The sequence below is a fragment of the Salminus brasiliensis genome, chromosome 12 (genome assembly GCF_030463535.1).
Source record: "Salminus brasiliensis chromosome 12, fSalBra1.hap2, whole genome shotgun sequence".
Taxonomy (NCBI): Eukaryota; Metazoa; Chordata; class Actinopteri; order Characiformes; family Bryconidae; genus Salminus; species Salminus brasiliensis.
In genome coordinates, this window is record NC_132889.1 from 4,622,849 (window position 1) to 4,637,782 (window position 14,934).

Here is a 14,934-nt window from a genome sequence, read left to right on the forward strand (position 1 = left end):
GGTACTTTTCGAATCACTCTCTGCGGCAGCTGGGAATGTTGTTCGTAAATTGCACCTAGAGGGCGCCAGAGCGCACCGCTACAACAAAACCAAAGATTGTGATGAACCAGGCCGTAACAACCATTAAAAATGCCTGGACCAGACCTACTATGCACTGGAACACAACAGCAGGTAAAAGGTACAGGGTTTGTTGGTTAATTTGTCAGAACAGGACGAGTTAAACCACATTTTTACGTAAAACACTTCGGCGTTTAATGCACACACTAGAAAATCTAGCCACCCCTCTTTCAGTCTTGCATAGGACTAAATGATAAACACAGTGTGTACTATGTGTGTGCGTGTGTGTGTATGTATGTGTGTGTGTGTATATATATATATATATACACACACACACATACATACACACACACACACACACACACACATAGTACACACTGTGTTTATCATTTAGTCCTATGCAAGACTGAAAGAGTGGTGGCACACACATATATACACACACCAAGTGATTTAACTGCAGTGTTTTAAAGAAGCTGGTAGCTAAATGGTCAGGTAGGTCAGTCAGACTGCTGGACTGTGAGATATTAAACACTATAAAGTCACTTTAAAAAGTCAGATTCCAGAAACAGTTAAATAAAGCCACAGTGTTTTTACTGGTGCATGTCTTACTCAAGCTGTGGAGCGGTATTATTTATACTAACTCGAAGATCGAAACGGATAGGCCTCGGCCAACAATCAGCATTAGGAAACTTGGGTCAGAGGGCAAAAAACACTCGACCGGGACATCCCTAGTACTTCACCCATGCCGGAACAACAGCAGCAACTGAAGACGCTTCACGAAACGACATTAGAATCATTTTAGCTTTTATTTCAGCAAATAATTTATCAACAGGTCTGTGGCAGAGTACTGTAAACGTCACATTTTTGTGTGTCTGTACGACCAAATGAATCCAGAACTGCAACACGAACCGCAACCGCATGTTTTCAAGGACAGCTTAAGCGTCGCCGTGTTGAGATGAAAACCCAAAAAGACCATTACTGGGTCCTTTGACCTGTACAGGTTTACAGGTGCGGTAGTGTTTTGAAATGATTCGAGGAAGAACATGAAAAACAGTAGAGGAGAACTAGTAGTGGTGGATTCTACCACGTCCGCATGTAGAACTTCATGTGGGGGCTGAAGCATTAACAAAACGTTAGATTAACATAAATAACCAGGTTTAAATGCTATTTTTTTTTTTAAACATCAACAATTAAATTCTATTTCTTTAACAAAACTAAAATTTACCAAATTGTTTCACTGTATTTATCTTCTCGCTTCACAACGTGTAACACTAACACCTAAATGTTTCTCAAAAACTCAATTTTCCACAAACAAAATATCTGTATCCGAATAAGCAATAACTTGGTTAACTTCAGTGGTATAAAGAAATTCCCAAAAGTTCCAGACCCTTCAGATCCAAAGGACTGCGCATTTCTGTGCGCCTGGCTGTAGAATCTCAAGCTCGTCCAGTCCAGGCAGTCCTCGGCGCCACACTTGAGAAAAACGTTTGAAGGACACTTCAGTTTCAAGCTAACAGAGGTTTCTGGTCATCAGCATTCCTCGAAGAGGCGGAGGGTTCTTAACCTCTCGGCATACGCTTTCGAGTCAGTGACCTGCCACTTCAAGCCATGTGATTTAAACGTCAATAATAATTGCACTCTGCGTACACTCCTCTGGTGCGATTTCTCTCAATGGTATTAGTGCAAAATCATTGCTTCAAGTCCACAGATGCGTCGATCCACAGCAGCTTGGAAATAAGACTGATTTTGCACTCCGATATCCAATAATACTCAGAATCATCAACGGAACGCAACAGAACTGCCATGATAGAAGAACAAAGGCAAGATGAATAATATATTAAAGTGGCTTTTGGAACTAGATAGCCGATCAAGGCTTAGTTTCAAAGTCCAGGAGTTGCGGTCTCAGTCCACACAGCATTGTGAGAAACGGTGAGAGCTCGGTGATGGAAGTGGAAATACTGTCAGCTACCAGGTCCAGTAGATCCACATCTCCATTAGATCCAGTCTTGACTAGTGTACTTCAAAGTCTAACTAACCTTCGGTAGATGCCAAGGAGAGCAGTGTTGAAGGTGGGTTAAAACAAGCAAAGCATTCGCATTATGAAAACACCAGGACTGGAACTGGTAATCACAGGCCAAATTCTAAAGGAGTAGTCCAGCCTATCTTCTCCTTAACCTCCTCAAAATCCTCTAATCTCTAGCTACCATGTGTAATTACTGCAGACAATAACTTGCAATAAGGCGCTTTTCCTTTATAAAGTGGATGAATGACATTTTCTAAACTACTGGTTCCTAACGTGGCCCTGGAGAACCTCCTGATGGGTTTCGTACTTGAAAACATTGCCTTCGCCTAGAGGTGGGCATTATTTCCTTGCTATTCTAAGCATATCCAAGATATCAGCAGTGCTTAAAAAACACTGATCAACTGGTTTCACTGATCACGTCTCATTACAGTGTAATTAATCCAGTTTAAATGGATGAAATGCTGCAAATTTTGAATAAAAAACTAAAAATAAAAAGCACTGTATCAAATATAGGAGTTTTTGAATAACCTTTTTTTTTTAAACAATCATGTTTTACCTTTAAATAACATGCTATATATTTTTACCATCTTGCCCACCCCTCCCTTCGCCTCAGGAAGGGCTTGTTAAGCTGTTTAGGTAGATCAGATAGGTTGGGAGCAGGAAAAACCCTCAAATAGAGGGCAAGGAGGGGGTCTTCCAGGACTAGAGTTGGGAGCCACAGTTCCAGAGCATGTGCCCATTAGCTATCGTCATAAGCCACAGTCTTCAATACTTGCTCAATTCTCTTTTTTTTTTTTTTTTTTTTAAAGCAGTTGTCATCTGTGGTAATTTACAACATGCTAACGAAGTGATCTCTCTGCATAATTCAACCGTTAAGGTGTTACAGCCATAGTACTTTGGTGTGAAATGTGTCCGTCCCACTATAGAGCAGTGTTTCCTAACCATGTCCTGCACATTTTGGTGCATCCCTGCTTTAACACACCCTTGACTACTCTGAAAAGGCTTGTTAATGAGCTAATTAGTTAAACCAGGTGTGTCAGGAGCTGGGAAAGAACCAAAACGTGCAGGGCATCTAGGATGAGAAACACTGCTGTAGAAATATGAATTTGAGTGTTTAAGCAAAATAGTACTGCAAGGAAGCTTTTGAGAATTTGGGACTTACCACCAGTTTGCTATCTTTACATATAAACAAATGTAATTGCAGTGGAAGGTATAGATATATCAACAATGGCTGGTTTCATTCACTGCCACTGTAATCAGAATTGGAGTCTGCAACCATTTCACACCAAACCACTCTGAACGACTGTGTTTACAACTCAATGGTTTAATTATTTTAATTTTTTTAAATAAAGAAAATAGGTTGACTTCTCCTTTATAATAAAACGTTAATCACTGACATCAGTGTCCTTTGGGTTCTGGCAGCATCTACTTGTTAACTACTTCAGTACACCGCCCCAAAAACTGCTGCAATGGCTGCTGTAACAGCAGGGAAACGAGCTATGCAAACGAGACCAACCGATCTGGTCATGACTTGTGTCACTCGCTGTTACTCCTTTTGTTTCCTTTGTGGACCGACTCCACCTTGTGGCAAAATGTAGTAAAACAAAACGGTCAACAGAACAGGTACAACAGCGGTCCGTCTGTCTGTCCGTTCGTCAGCCTTACGGCAATCATCATCATTGGAGCTCACAGTCGAGAGGTGTTCAATGGCCCTTGCTTCCTTTTAAAAGGGTGAGGGGACATAAAGGTATTGAGGGATTAAGTGGCTTTTATTTCTCAAAAAAAAAAAAAAAAAAAAAGAAGAAAAAGCAGCATAGTGCGTTTGTGATTGCTGACCAGGCTCAGATCATCCTGTTGCGTTTATGGGTCGGCGAGTCTGTGATGACATCAGTGCACTGGGCTGATGTCCGCTTTCTGTTCCCGCCACTGTCCAGGTGCAGCGCCATCTCCTCCGATATGAAAGTGTTCAAGTCCACGTCGTGAAAGCCGCTTCTCCTGCGGCTGGGGTTGGAGCTGCTACTGACATGAGTGGGGGAGCCGGGCGTGCTGGAGCGCACGCTGATGCTAGCCATTGCTCCACTCAGACCTACAAAACAGGACGAGAGAGAAGCAGCAGTTTGTTTGTTTTTGTTTTGTTTTTTTAACCAGGACCAAGAACATGTAGAAACCAGTCAAACCTGGTGGGGTAGGGCTGAGAAAGATAATGTGTACCTGGTATTTCTGATATGCTAGAACTTCGGGAGCATGCACATACCTTCTCAAAAGGTCTGATTAAACGCACATGCCAACATATCTAATGGCAATAGTTTGAAGATGTTGAGAATTTATGGTGCAGAATCAGAATGGGCCTCATGCACCAATATCGTCCAAAGAATTTTGATGGACAATGATGGATCCCACCGTCCACAAATGTTTTTTAAGTAAATTTCTTCCTAAGAACGCTGTTAAACCAGCCTTAATGAATGTAGTTAAGCATTTTATGTCACAGACATCATAATGCATACGCATAAGACGTGAAATATTTGACCAGCATTAATCTAATGCTGCATTGTGTCCTTAAAACAGGTTTCCAGCTCAGCCTAAAGAATAACTGGCATTAACCACGACCGCAAGACCGAGCCCATTGAAGCTCCTTGTTCTTCCACTCTCCCAGCCTGAATGGGCCAACACAAACATCCTATTGTGAGTTCTCACATGAGAATAGGAAACAGCTAGGACTCTGCAGCGCTCCGTCATTTCCATCCGTCACAAACAGAAAACTGAGGCCTTTAGAAAGAAGGGTCTCCCGAAACAGATGTCGAAAGAACAAATTAATATACCCTATATAATGGTTGGTGTAGTGATAACAGATAACACCACTAGCTGCTAGTGAGCTACCACACCATGTGGGAGACCGGGGTTCGATTCCTGGTCTGGGTGCCTATGCTGCGCTACACCAATAAGGTCCTTGGGCAAAACTCCTAACACTACATTGCCCCTCCTCAAGTACCTTGTAAGTCGCTCTGGATAAGAGCGTCAGCTAAATGCCATAAATGTAAATGTAAAATCAGGCAGAATGGCCCAATCTGTTAGGGCAAGATGCCAAGTCCACCTCAGCCAGTACATCTAAAATAAATGGCCTGAATTGCTTTAAAATGTGTTTAATACAACAAACAATCATAAAATGAGATTCGCTGAGCTTGACTAACAGACAAACACATCTGGCCTACTAGTTTTAGCAAACACAGACCAGACAAAGCCAGTATATTGAGGACATGACAACTTAATGCCATCAAATCTTCCAAGGTGGTTTGCTCCACCTCCCAATTAAATACAATCTGTATAAAGTCTCACACAGTGACTACTGTGTGGGTTTAGGAACACTGTACACAGACTAAAATATTAGGACACACATAAAAACCTCAAACTCTGTCTCTACTGTCCAGGGAAAGCTTTGCTTTGAGAGCATTGCTGTGAGAATTTGATTGCAATTGGCAACAAGAAAGTTAGAGACCTCATCCTAGAAGTATTGGCTGGAGCCACCATCATTCCAGAGCTCAATGCTGGGGGCTTTACACTCCTCTAGCCCAGATCTGGTGTTAAGCATGGTGCCAATAGGTTCATGTTGATCTAATCTCCAGAGTCCCCTAGTCTATTGGCAGTCCTTTTCTACAGGGCCTAGACAAGCTCTGTGTCCGTCAGCAATGGATGCAAATTGAAGTAGATGAATGCATTCGTATGAAGGAGTGTCCGCAAACATTTGGTATTTTGTAGTTGCCAAAGTGACACGCTACCGTGAATGACTGTAATCGAGCTGTTACTGTTCTAGTTAAGTAAAGGAACTTTCAGACATCCAAGTTCATAATAGTAACCAGTTAGCTCAATTTTGCCTGCACCAGACTAGCCAGTGTAGACGTGGGTTGAACCTGGTTCGCAAGACAGGACTTTCAGAGTCATCCGATCGTTGTACTCTTCATACTACGCAACTTCTTGTCTTGTAACCACTAATCTTTTAATAGTTGTGGATCACAAATTACATGATCTTTACACCAATGCTTTGCCTGTCTGCTCTCTAATGAAAGTAGTTCACTGCAGTCCGATTTACAGCAGAAACAGACGTGGAATGAAAAACCCACCCCTTTTCTTGGGGCCATGCTTGTTTAGGTCTTATAACTCCACCCTCTGCTTTCTCCTCTCCCAAACTCTTGAACCCTCATTTTCTGTAGCTTTCAACACTTTACACACCATCAGGCATCAGCGTTCACTTTCTAAGATCTCGGATCACATCTTTCAGCAGTACCAGTCCTGAGCCCTGAAGTCTGAGCCCTGAAGTGTCAGACTTGAAACACGGGGCTAAATTTGCATAGTGTGAACCTGGCATAAGGTCAGCAAAGGCAATAAGACGGACAGCACAAGTCAGACTAAAAATCTGATTTAAGATACGCTCTGGATTTGCCCAGCTGTGTTAACGAAGACCAAGACTTTGAGCTTTTGAGCTTTTCTCAATAAGATCTTTGAGGTGACCTACAGGCCACCTCGCCACTCCCTCATCAGAAACGAGCGTCCCAGCCACTGACAGATTTTCTGATCTTTAAATAATAATAATAATAATAATTTTTTTAAAAAGTGTAAAAGTGTAGAGTACCACATGCTCAGCAATTTACCATGCAGCGCTATGGCTTCTCGGAAGGGCTGTAAATCAGTTTCTACAGACGAAACCGTGTCTGATGAAGGTGCTCGGTTAGGAGACAGTCTGGGTGCTGCTCTGGAAATCCTCGGCGGAGGTGCTTTGCCACATAGGAAACTGATCAGATCCTCCCTTCGGATCGTCCTCCGTCGCTTCTTCACCCAAGCCAAAACATCCTTGTTGCGCCTCTGATGGCCAGTCTGAATTCCTAGATCATAGCTTCTCTCGTGTGCGTCGACACTCTCTGAAACAGACACAAACACAGATGATTCACGTTCATAGCCGACGGGCATCCAGCGGCGTTCGGCGAGGGGCCAAGCGGCTAGCCATACCTTTGTACAGATTGGTCACTGCTGTGGCAGCGTTCTGAAAGGGCACCCACAGAGACAGACCTTGCTGGTGGCAAACTCGATCTGGAAGACAAAAATAAAAGTAAGGGCATGTGAGAGGCGAGGAAACGGGTCAGGTTGCAAAGGCATGCTTTTGTACTTCGGAAGGGCAACCCCTTCACACACAGCTCGGGTCACACAACGTATAGATGCGGACACTTCTCATCATTCAGCTTCTGTAAACTCACGATCCCCAAAATTACACAGCCAATTAGCAGAGGCACATTACCCACCTAGAACAGTCTGGAAGAGAAGAGCCCAAATTAAGCCGGACACAGTTAGCAGATAGCTGTCTAGGACATTATTACACTTGGAAAAAAAAGGATCTGCCTACATATGATCACATAATTACAATTTTAAAGGCTTACCAGCTAATTAAGCCAGTCTGAGGTGAAGGCCTAGCTAGCTTGGTGGCTAACGCTAACACAATAGCACTGTCAAAACCAGCCGGCTAGCTATCTAGCCAGCCATCACTCTAGCGTTCAAAACACAGCTATATATATATCAAACAAATAAAACTAGTTAAATAAACGTGATTAAGTGCTGGTAGACTTTAAATCCCTATAGTTAGTGCTAGCTTAGCTAAGCTAGCTAGCTTGTTTGCTAACGTTAGCGCTACCCAGCAGAAACAGTAGCATATCTAGCGCGAGCCGTGGCTATATTTGGCCCAATTTACAGATAATTAATCGATTTAAACATTTATTAAGACTATAATAACTAGATAAACTCAAAGTCTCACGTTTAATAAGCCGTACTGTTGTTTTTTGAGCAAGTTAAACCCGTTTGTTTCTAAAATGGAGGCCTGTCGTCCCTTATAGTCGCGGTGTGTGCTGGATATGGATTAAATTGTTGGATTTCTCTTATTTTGGGGATTAAAAATTGAGATTATTTAATGGAAATAGCTTTAAAATGTTACTGACACAAAAATACAAGCACTGGTTAGTTATCTAGCTAGCTATAGCGTTAGCTAGATATATCGTGGGGTAGCTATGCTATGCTATGCTAGCTAGCACAAGCCAGCGCTAATTATTATTACTATTATTATTATTATAGGTGATCATATAAAGGCCATAAGAGGATAATTAGCACTAATTATTACAGCCATCATACAGCAGTAATAATCTGTTGTTAGTTAGCTACGGTAGCTAAGATATCAGCCACGCTATGGCAGCTAGCCGCGCATCCGGTTGGGTCCAGACCACCGACGCCAGCGCTAGCCGAAGCCCAGGCGAAGCAGCCTATTGCCGGACCTTTATAGAGCTGCGCCACGGCCGTGGCTGAGTTCTGGAACAGGTGCCACAGTTTCTCCTGGCTCTGGTCGACTTCCTCCCCACTGGGCTCGGCTTGCTCGGCTTCGGCCAAGCACTGCCTCTCCCAGTTGGAGAACCAGTGCTCCGGGCCGTGCTCCTGGATCTCTGCCCCTCTCTCCTCCTTCTTCTCCTCCATGTCGACAGACGGGCGAACAACTTCGGCCAACTTCAGCGCCTCGCTGGCTGCCTCCGCGGTGCTTCGGGGGTTGGGGTGTAAGTGTACGGGGCTACAGACGTGCTATTGTTCTCGGCTGGTATCTGACATAGCTTTCGGGTCGATCTCAGGCTTGGTCTCCAGCCATCGGGCTAACCGAGCTAGCCAGCCACTTCCCTGCCTGACGTGTTTGGGGTTATAGCATGAATACGCAAAGTTGTTGGCCGCGAAGTCCCGCCCTCTGTGAGAAAAGCGCGAAGGCGATTGGTTGGGTCAGGTCCTTTTGACGAGACGCAGGGGAAATCCGGGGATTTGATTGGTTGAGGGAAACGTCGGTCAGCGAGTGGCACAAAGAGGTGACGTACCGCCGTTGAATTAAAGGGGCAGTTCGTCTTTTTAATCCCAGGGGAACTCAGCGGACTGCCGTGCGAGCCTGCTTTGGCCACTATGGTCATTAAACTGAACTGAACTTACCAAATATAAATACTCATCTCTAAAAAAAAAACATGTTAAAACATTAAAAAATAATAAATAAAAAATAAAAACATCATTTTATCTGTAGCCTACATTTTTGCATACAAATGCCTCATGGGAAATGAAGTCCGTATAATCAGCAATAGCTTTCATGTGTCCTTATCTTAGTAAATGCTGTAGATTACTATTATTATTATTATTATTATTATTATTATTTTCTGGCTACTTGTGATAATGGCATGGTCACAGGTGGTTGGAGCACTGGGCTACTGATGCCAGAGTTGTGGGTCTGATAGCTGACCCTGTTGGGCCCTAGCACAAGGCCCCTAACCCCTTTCCACTCCTTGGGTCTTGCAGTGATGGCAGTGATGGATGTCTTCTCTTGTGTTGTTTGATACGTCCACTAAATAAGACAAATGCTATAACTGTTAGCAATAGCTAGCTTAATAGCTATTCAAATATTATATTATCCATCCTATTTATTTACTATTTATTTAATCCTAGTACTAAATACATGAAAGATGTGCCATAAATTAAATTGTGTCTTGCTATTGTTTTTCATTTTCGGTTGTAAACAGTCAGGTCAAAAAGTATTTGGACAGTGTTCTATTTTTTCTAATGTTGCATCTGTACACCACCTCAGAATATCTCAACGATATCATGTAACAATCAAGAGCTAATCAGCTTTAATTCAAAGAGATTAACAAAGAATATTTCATTATCAATTTATATAATTATTATTATTATTATTATTATTATTATTATTTTCTGGCTACTTGTGATAATGGCATGGTCACAGGTGGTTGGAGCACTGGGCTACTGATGCCAGAGTTGTGGGTCTGATAGCTGACCCTGTTGGGCCCTAGCACAAGGCCCCTAACCCCTTTACACTCCTTGGGTCTTGCAGTGATGGCCTGTCTTCTCTTGTGTTGTTTGATACACCTACTAAATAAGACTATAGCAATAGCTAGCTTAAGAGGTTTAGCATATTTCCTGTCCCAAATATTATATTATCCATCCTATTTATTTACTATTTATTTAATCCTAGTACTAAATACATGAAAGATGTGCCATAAATTAAATTGTGTCTTGCTATTGTTTTTCATTTTTGGTTGTAAACAGTCAGGTCAAAAAGTATTTGGACAGTGTTCTATTTTTTTCTAATGTTGCATCTGTACACCACCTCAGAATATCTGAACGATATCATGTAACAATCAAGAGCTAATCAGCTTTAATTCAAAGAGATTAACAAAGAATATTTCATTATCAATTATGAAATTACAGCCCTTTCTATATATTTTTTTTACCGTCAGTCCCAGTCCTTCATTTCCCCAGGCGCACAAGTCATTGGATAAGTGACTGATAAGCAGTTCTGTGGCAAGGTGTGGCCGGTTCCCTTGTTATTCTGTGATTAATTAAGGAGATAAAAGCTCTGAAGTTGATTCAAAGTGTTCAATTTGCATTCTGAGTTCATGGAAACTCCAACGTGGTGTGCTTTCCAATGCAAGTGAAGGAGGCCGTCGTTAGGCCTATCAGAGATTTTTACATTTGTAAAATATGGAACGCACTTTCTTCCCCTGGTGAAGAAGTTGGGTGAAGCACACTCTTTAGAGGCGGTAGGCATATCATTGTCAAAGTCTCCAGTCAGGAAACGCCTTTATGAATGTAAATACAGAGGTATTTACAAAGTGTACTTTCAGATGCAGTCCACTGGGAACACTCCTGAACAGAAAGGTCACAAACATAAAAAAAACTGACCTTGGAAGTAACATTTATAAAGAGTACAGGAAGGGTTCTAGATCTGAAGCAATACCACATCATCTGTCAAACATGGTGGAGGCACTGTTACAGCATGGGCATGTATGGCTGCCAACGGAACTGGGCCTCTGGTGTTTGTTGATGATGTGACTGCTGATAGACGTAGCAGGATGAGTTCTGAAGTGTGTGAAGTGTGTAGAAGCTCTACTGTCTGTCCGGATTCAGTCAACGTCTGCAAATCTGATAGGATGACTGCTTCACTGTATGAACTGGGAGAGTGACCTAAAACATACTGCAAAAGCAGCCCGGGAGCTTCGTAAGGCAGATAAATGTTATGTTCTTACACGGCCAAATCAGTCACCCCAGCCAACATGGTCATATGGGCCTCACATGGGTGGAATGTGGCCTGGGTTTTTACTGGGACTCAATTGGGACTCATTACAGGCTGCCTTAATCTCACATGGGTCCCATCCAGGCCCTGGAAGGTCAGTTTAGACTGGTATAAAAAAGCCTGACCAGTTCAGAAAATATAAAAATCATAATAAAAATTCTTTGGACAGAGGAAATAAGGTTTATCTTGAGTGTTGGAGAAGAAAAGGAAGGGTTAAGGGAAGAGATCTGTCAGACATGGTTGAGGCATGGTTGTTAGGTGGGCTTGCGAATGCATTTTTACTGGGACTCAATTGGGCCCCCGTCATTACAGGCCACCGTGATCTCAAATGGGTCCCATCTAGGCCCCATATGTAGTGTACAACCCAGATGGGACCGATGTTTAACCCCTCCTGGTCCCACAAAATGGTGCCACTGTACAAATACTTATGGACCTGACTGTATGTTCTCTTATATTCCAATGTACGTAACTGGTGTCATATATAAAGTATGGAAATAACTGCATAGATGACCTTCCTATATGCCACCAGTTCTATGGGTTCTTCAGGGATTCTTCAGTAAAGCCAGCTGAGTGTTTGCCTGGTTAAAGGATTCTTCTAAATGGTGGGAACACTACACACAGCGCCTTTTTGCTTAAGTGGTGTCGCTGGCTTGTTGCAATTATTGCACCATTTATTTGGTGAACTGAGAAAACATGGGGAAGTGAAATCACACTCTGTACGTCTAATAGTTTGACAGTTATTCATCCAACGTTTCTTTTGACATCAAGAGTATCAATAGGGGATTTGCCGCCCCCCTTGCTGCAGCTTCTTCTGGGAAGATTTTACACTAGAAGTTAGGCCATTGTGCTGAGGATTTGATTGCATTCAGCCACAATAGCATCTATCTATCTATCTATTTATCTACCTGTCTGTCTGTCTGTCTGTCTATTCATCTATCTGTCTGTCTGTCTGTATCAAATCTGTCGGTCTGTCTATCTATTTATTCATCTGTCTGTCTGTCTGTCTGTCTGTCTATATCTAATCTGTCTGTCTATATATCAATCTGTCTGTCTGTCTATATCTAATCTGTCTGTCTATATATCTAATCTGTCTGTCTATATATCTATCTGTCTGTCTGTCTGTCTGTCTGTCTATCTATCTGTCTATCTATCTGTCTGTCTGTCTATCTATATATCCATCTGTCTGTCTGTCTATATATCAATCTGTCTGTCTGTCTATCTATCTGTCTGTCTGTCTATCTGTCTGTCTATCTATCTGTCTGTCTATCTATCTGTCTATCTGTCTGTCTGTCTGTCTATCTATCTATCTCTCTGAAAAATAAAAATGCTCCTTATGTTCTCCCTTGTTCTAAAATATAAACTTGAGTCTGATCTTCTCTCCACATGTTTAAGGAACTACCTCACAACAAAAAAGATTCCTCGTCCCAACTGTTAAGCATGGGGATGGCAGTATTATGGTTTTGGGCTGCTTGACTGCCTCAAGTCTGGGACAGCTTGCCATTATTAATGGACCTGTGAATTCTGGATTCTACCAGCAAACACTACAGGAGAATGTGAGGGTATCTGTCCATGAACTGAACCCTGAACGAGGTGGGTCATGCAGCAAGACAATGACCTTTAGCACACAATTAAGTCTAAGAAGGGATGATTTAATTATGATAAATTCAACATTTTCAACATTCAACGTTCGAAATATTGTGGAAGGCCTAAAAAGAGCTTGTTCATTCAAGTAAGTCCACCAACATCACTGAGTTAAAGCAGTTTTGTAAGGACAAATAGGTCAAAATTCAGTTCAGATTGATCACCAGTTAGTGGAACTCACTATACACTATATGTGGTTGGTGTGGCGCAACAGATAACACCACTACCTACCGCTACCACACCATGTGGGAGACTGGGGTTCGATTCCCGGTCTGGGTGACTATGCTGCGCTACACCAATATGAGTCCTTGGGCCAGACTCCTAACACTACACTGGCCCAACTCTGTAATACCAGTAACCTTGTAAGTCGCTCTGGATAAGAGCGTCTGCTAAATGCCGTAAATGTACACAGTTTCAAACAGAAGAACCTCCAAAATATGGACAAAAGTATTGGGACACACCTCTTAATTATTGAATTCAGGTGTTTTATACAGTCCCTCAGCCACAGGTGTAGAAAATCAAGCACTTTGCAGCCATGCAGTCTGCCTTTCCACACATTAGTGAAAGGATCTGTGGTTCTGAAGAGCTCAGCTGGTGAAATTTCTTCCCTCCTAGATCTTCCACCATCAACAAAAAAGTGTCAGACCACATAAAGTTACAGAGTGGGGTCAGGGCCGAGTGCTGAGCTCGGAGCATAGTGCAAAAAAGTCTCCAACGCTCTGCTGACTCAATAACTACAGAGCTCCAGACCTGCTGTTAGAGCAGCAAAGTGGGGCCAACTGCATATGAAGGCCTATGGACTAGCCGGCGAATGCCAAGGCCTAAAATATACAATAGACAACTTTAAAATCATGATTAGGTCCAAACACTACTCAAATTCACCTTAGTGTGTAATAAGCCTTGTGTTAAGGGGTTAAGAGGCTTGCTATGACTGTTTATGGTGGTTTATTGTGCTTTAGCCATTATTATTAGCATTAGCTTTAGCATTACACATCCGCTCTCAGTTGAGGCCAGTGTATTATAGGGTTTATGCTGCGGTAACAGCTTGAGATCATGGCCAGATTAGAAGTTTGGGATTAAAAGGATGTACTTAAAAGTAATATTCAGGCCCTCGATGACAGAAATCATCCTTTGCCAGTCTTGTGTGTTTGCTGTGTGTAATAGTAGTGAAGTGAATTTTGGAGGTATTGTTACAGTGAGCAGTGCAGTGAAAGTTGCCATGCTCTTAGCGTTTTAGTGAAAGCAATAAAACAGGAGAAGCAGAAGAAGCAAAGTGAGAGGATACTATACAGAGACAAACTTAGCAAGAATTCCAGACTGTTAAATAAACTGTCAAGTATTAACAACACTAGTCCAAAAGACCCAGCTGAAGAATCTAGCAAATCCTGGGTAAGTATTTACAAATATATCAACTATAAATAAATAAAAAAGAGCATGTCATCGTCATGAAACAAACCAATGTCTGTCATAGCCCTAAATTAAAGCAAAAAGTGGACTGTATGACATTTTTTACAGTGTTAACAAGATCAGATTATCCATTTTCTGTCCTTCTGGGTGTCTGTTTACTAGTGTGGTTAATCCAAAACAACACATGGATAAAATGTTAGCTACTTAGCTACTTTAGAAACAGAAAAGCAGCACATTGCTCAGCAAAATCAAACAATTTCACCCGTTAAAGCAAGCGACAGAAAATAAGGTTGTTGTTTTTTTACTTATTAAATTGAGGGAACAATTTATTAAAGTAAGCAGATTATTTATTAATTCAAGGAAACAACATTAAATCAAGGGAATGATTCATTAAATTTGAACTAATGACTTTTAATTTAATTTAGAAAACAACTTATTAACTCATGGAAACAATGTATTAAACTGAGGAAGGAATGAGGGAATGATCAATTACATTTGAGCCCATGACTTTTTAAGTTGAGGGAACAACTTATTAACTTATGAAAACAATATATTCAATTGTGGGAATTATTTATTAAAATTAGGAAATTACGTATTAACTTGTGGAAACTATATTAAATTGATGGAATGATTTATCAAAATGAGGAAACGACTTAATTAAATT

The 14,934-nt window shown here is 41.7% G+C and overlaps 1 protein-coding gene across 1 annotated transcript; it reads right to left on the reverse strand.

Annotated features, from left to right (window-relative positions):
* Positions 1-844: 844 nt before the first annotated feature.
* On the reverse strand, positions 845-8,788 carry hapstr1a (HUWE1 associated protein modifying stress responses a). Its single transcript, XM_072693924.1, has 4 exons — positions 8,386-8,788; positions 7,079-7,159; positions 6,724-6,990; positions 845-4,166 (listed from the first exon to the last, which is right to left on the reverse strand). The coding sequence occupies exons 1-4, from the start codon at positions 8,579-8,581 to the stop codon at positions 3,922-3,924; spliced, it is 789 nt and encodes a 262-aa protein (XP_072550025.1). The 5' UTR covers positions 8,582-8,788; the 3' UTR covers positions 845-3,921.
* Between the last annotated feature and the right edge of the window lie 6,146 nt (positions 8,789-14,934).

Bases quoted from the DNA above. Each gene is read 5' to 3' on its own strand.
- hapstr1a (XM_072693924.1), bottom strand. From the start codon at position 8,581: ATGGAGGAGAAGAAGGAGGAGAGAGGGGCAGAGATCCAGGAGCACGGC. The intron at 6,991-7,078 runs GTATGGCTAGCC...TGTCTGTTTCAG, and splicing joins AGTGACCAATCTGTACAAAG to AGAGTGTCGACGCACACGAG. The intron at 4,167-6,723 runs GTAAATTGCTGA...CCTGTTTTGTAG, and splicing joins AGAAGCCATAGCGCTGCATG to GTCTGAGTGGAGCAATGGCT.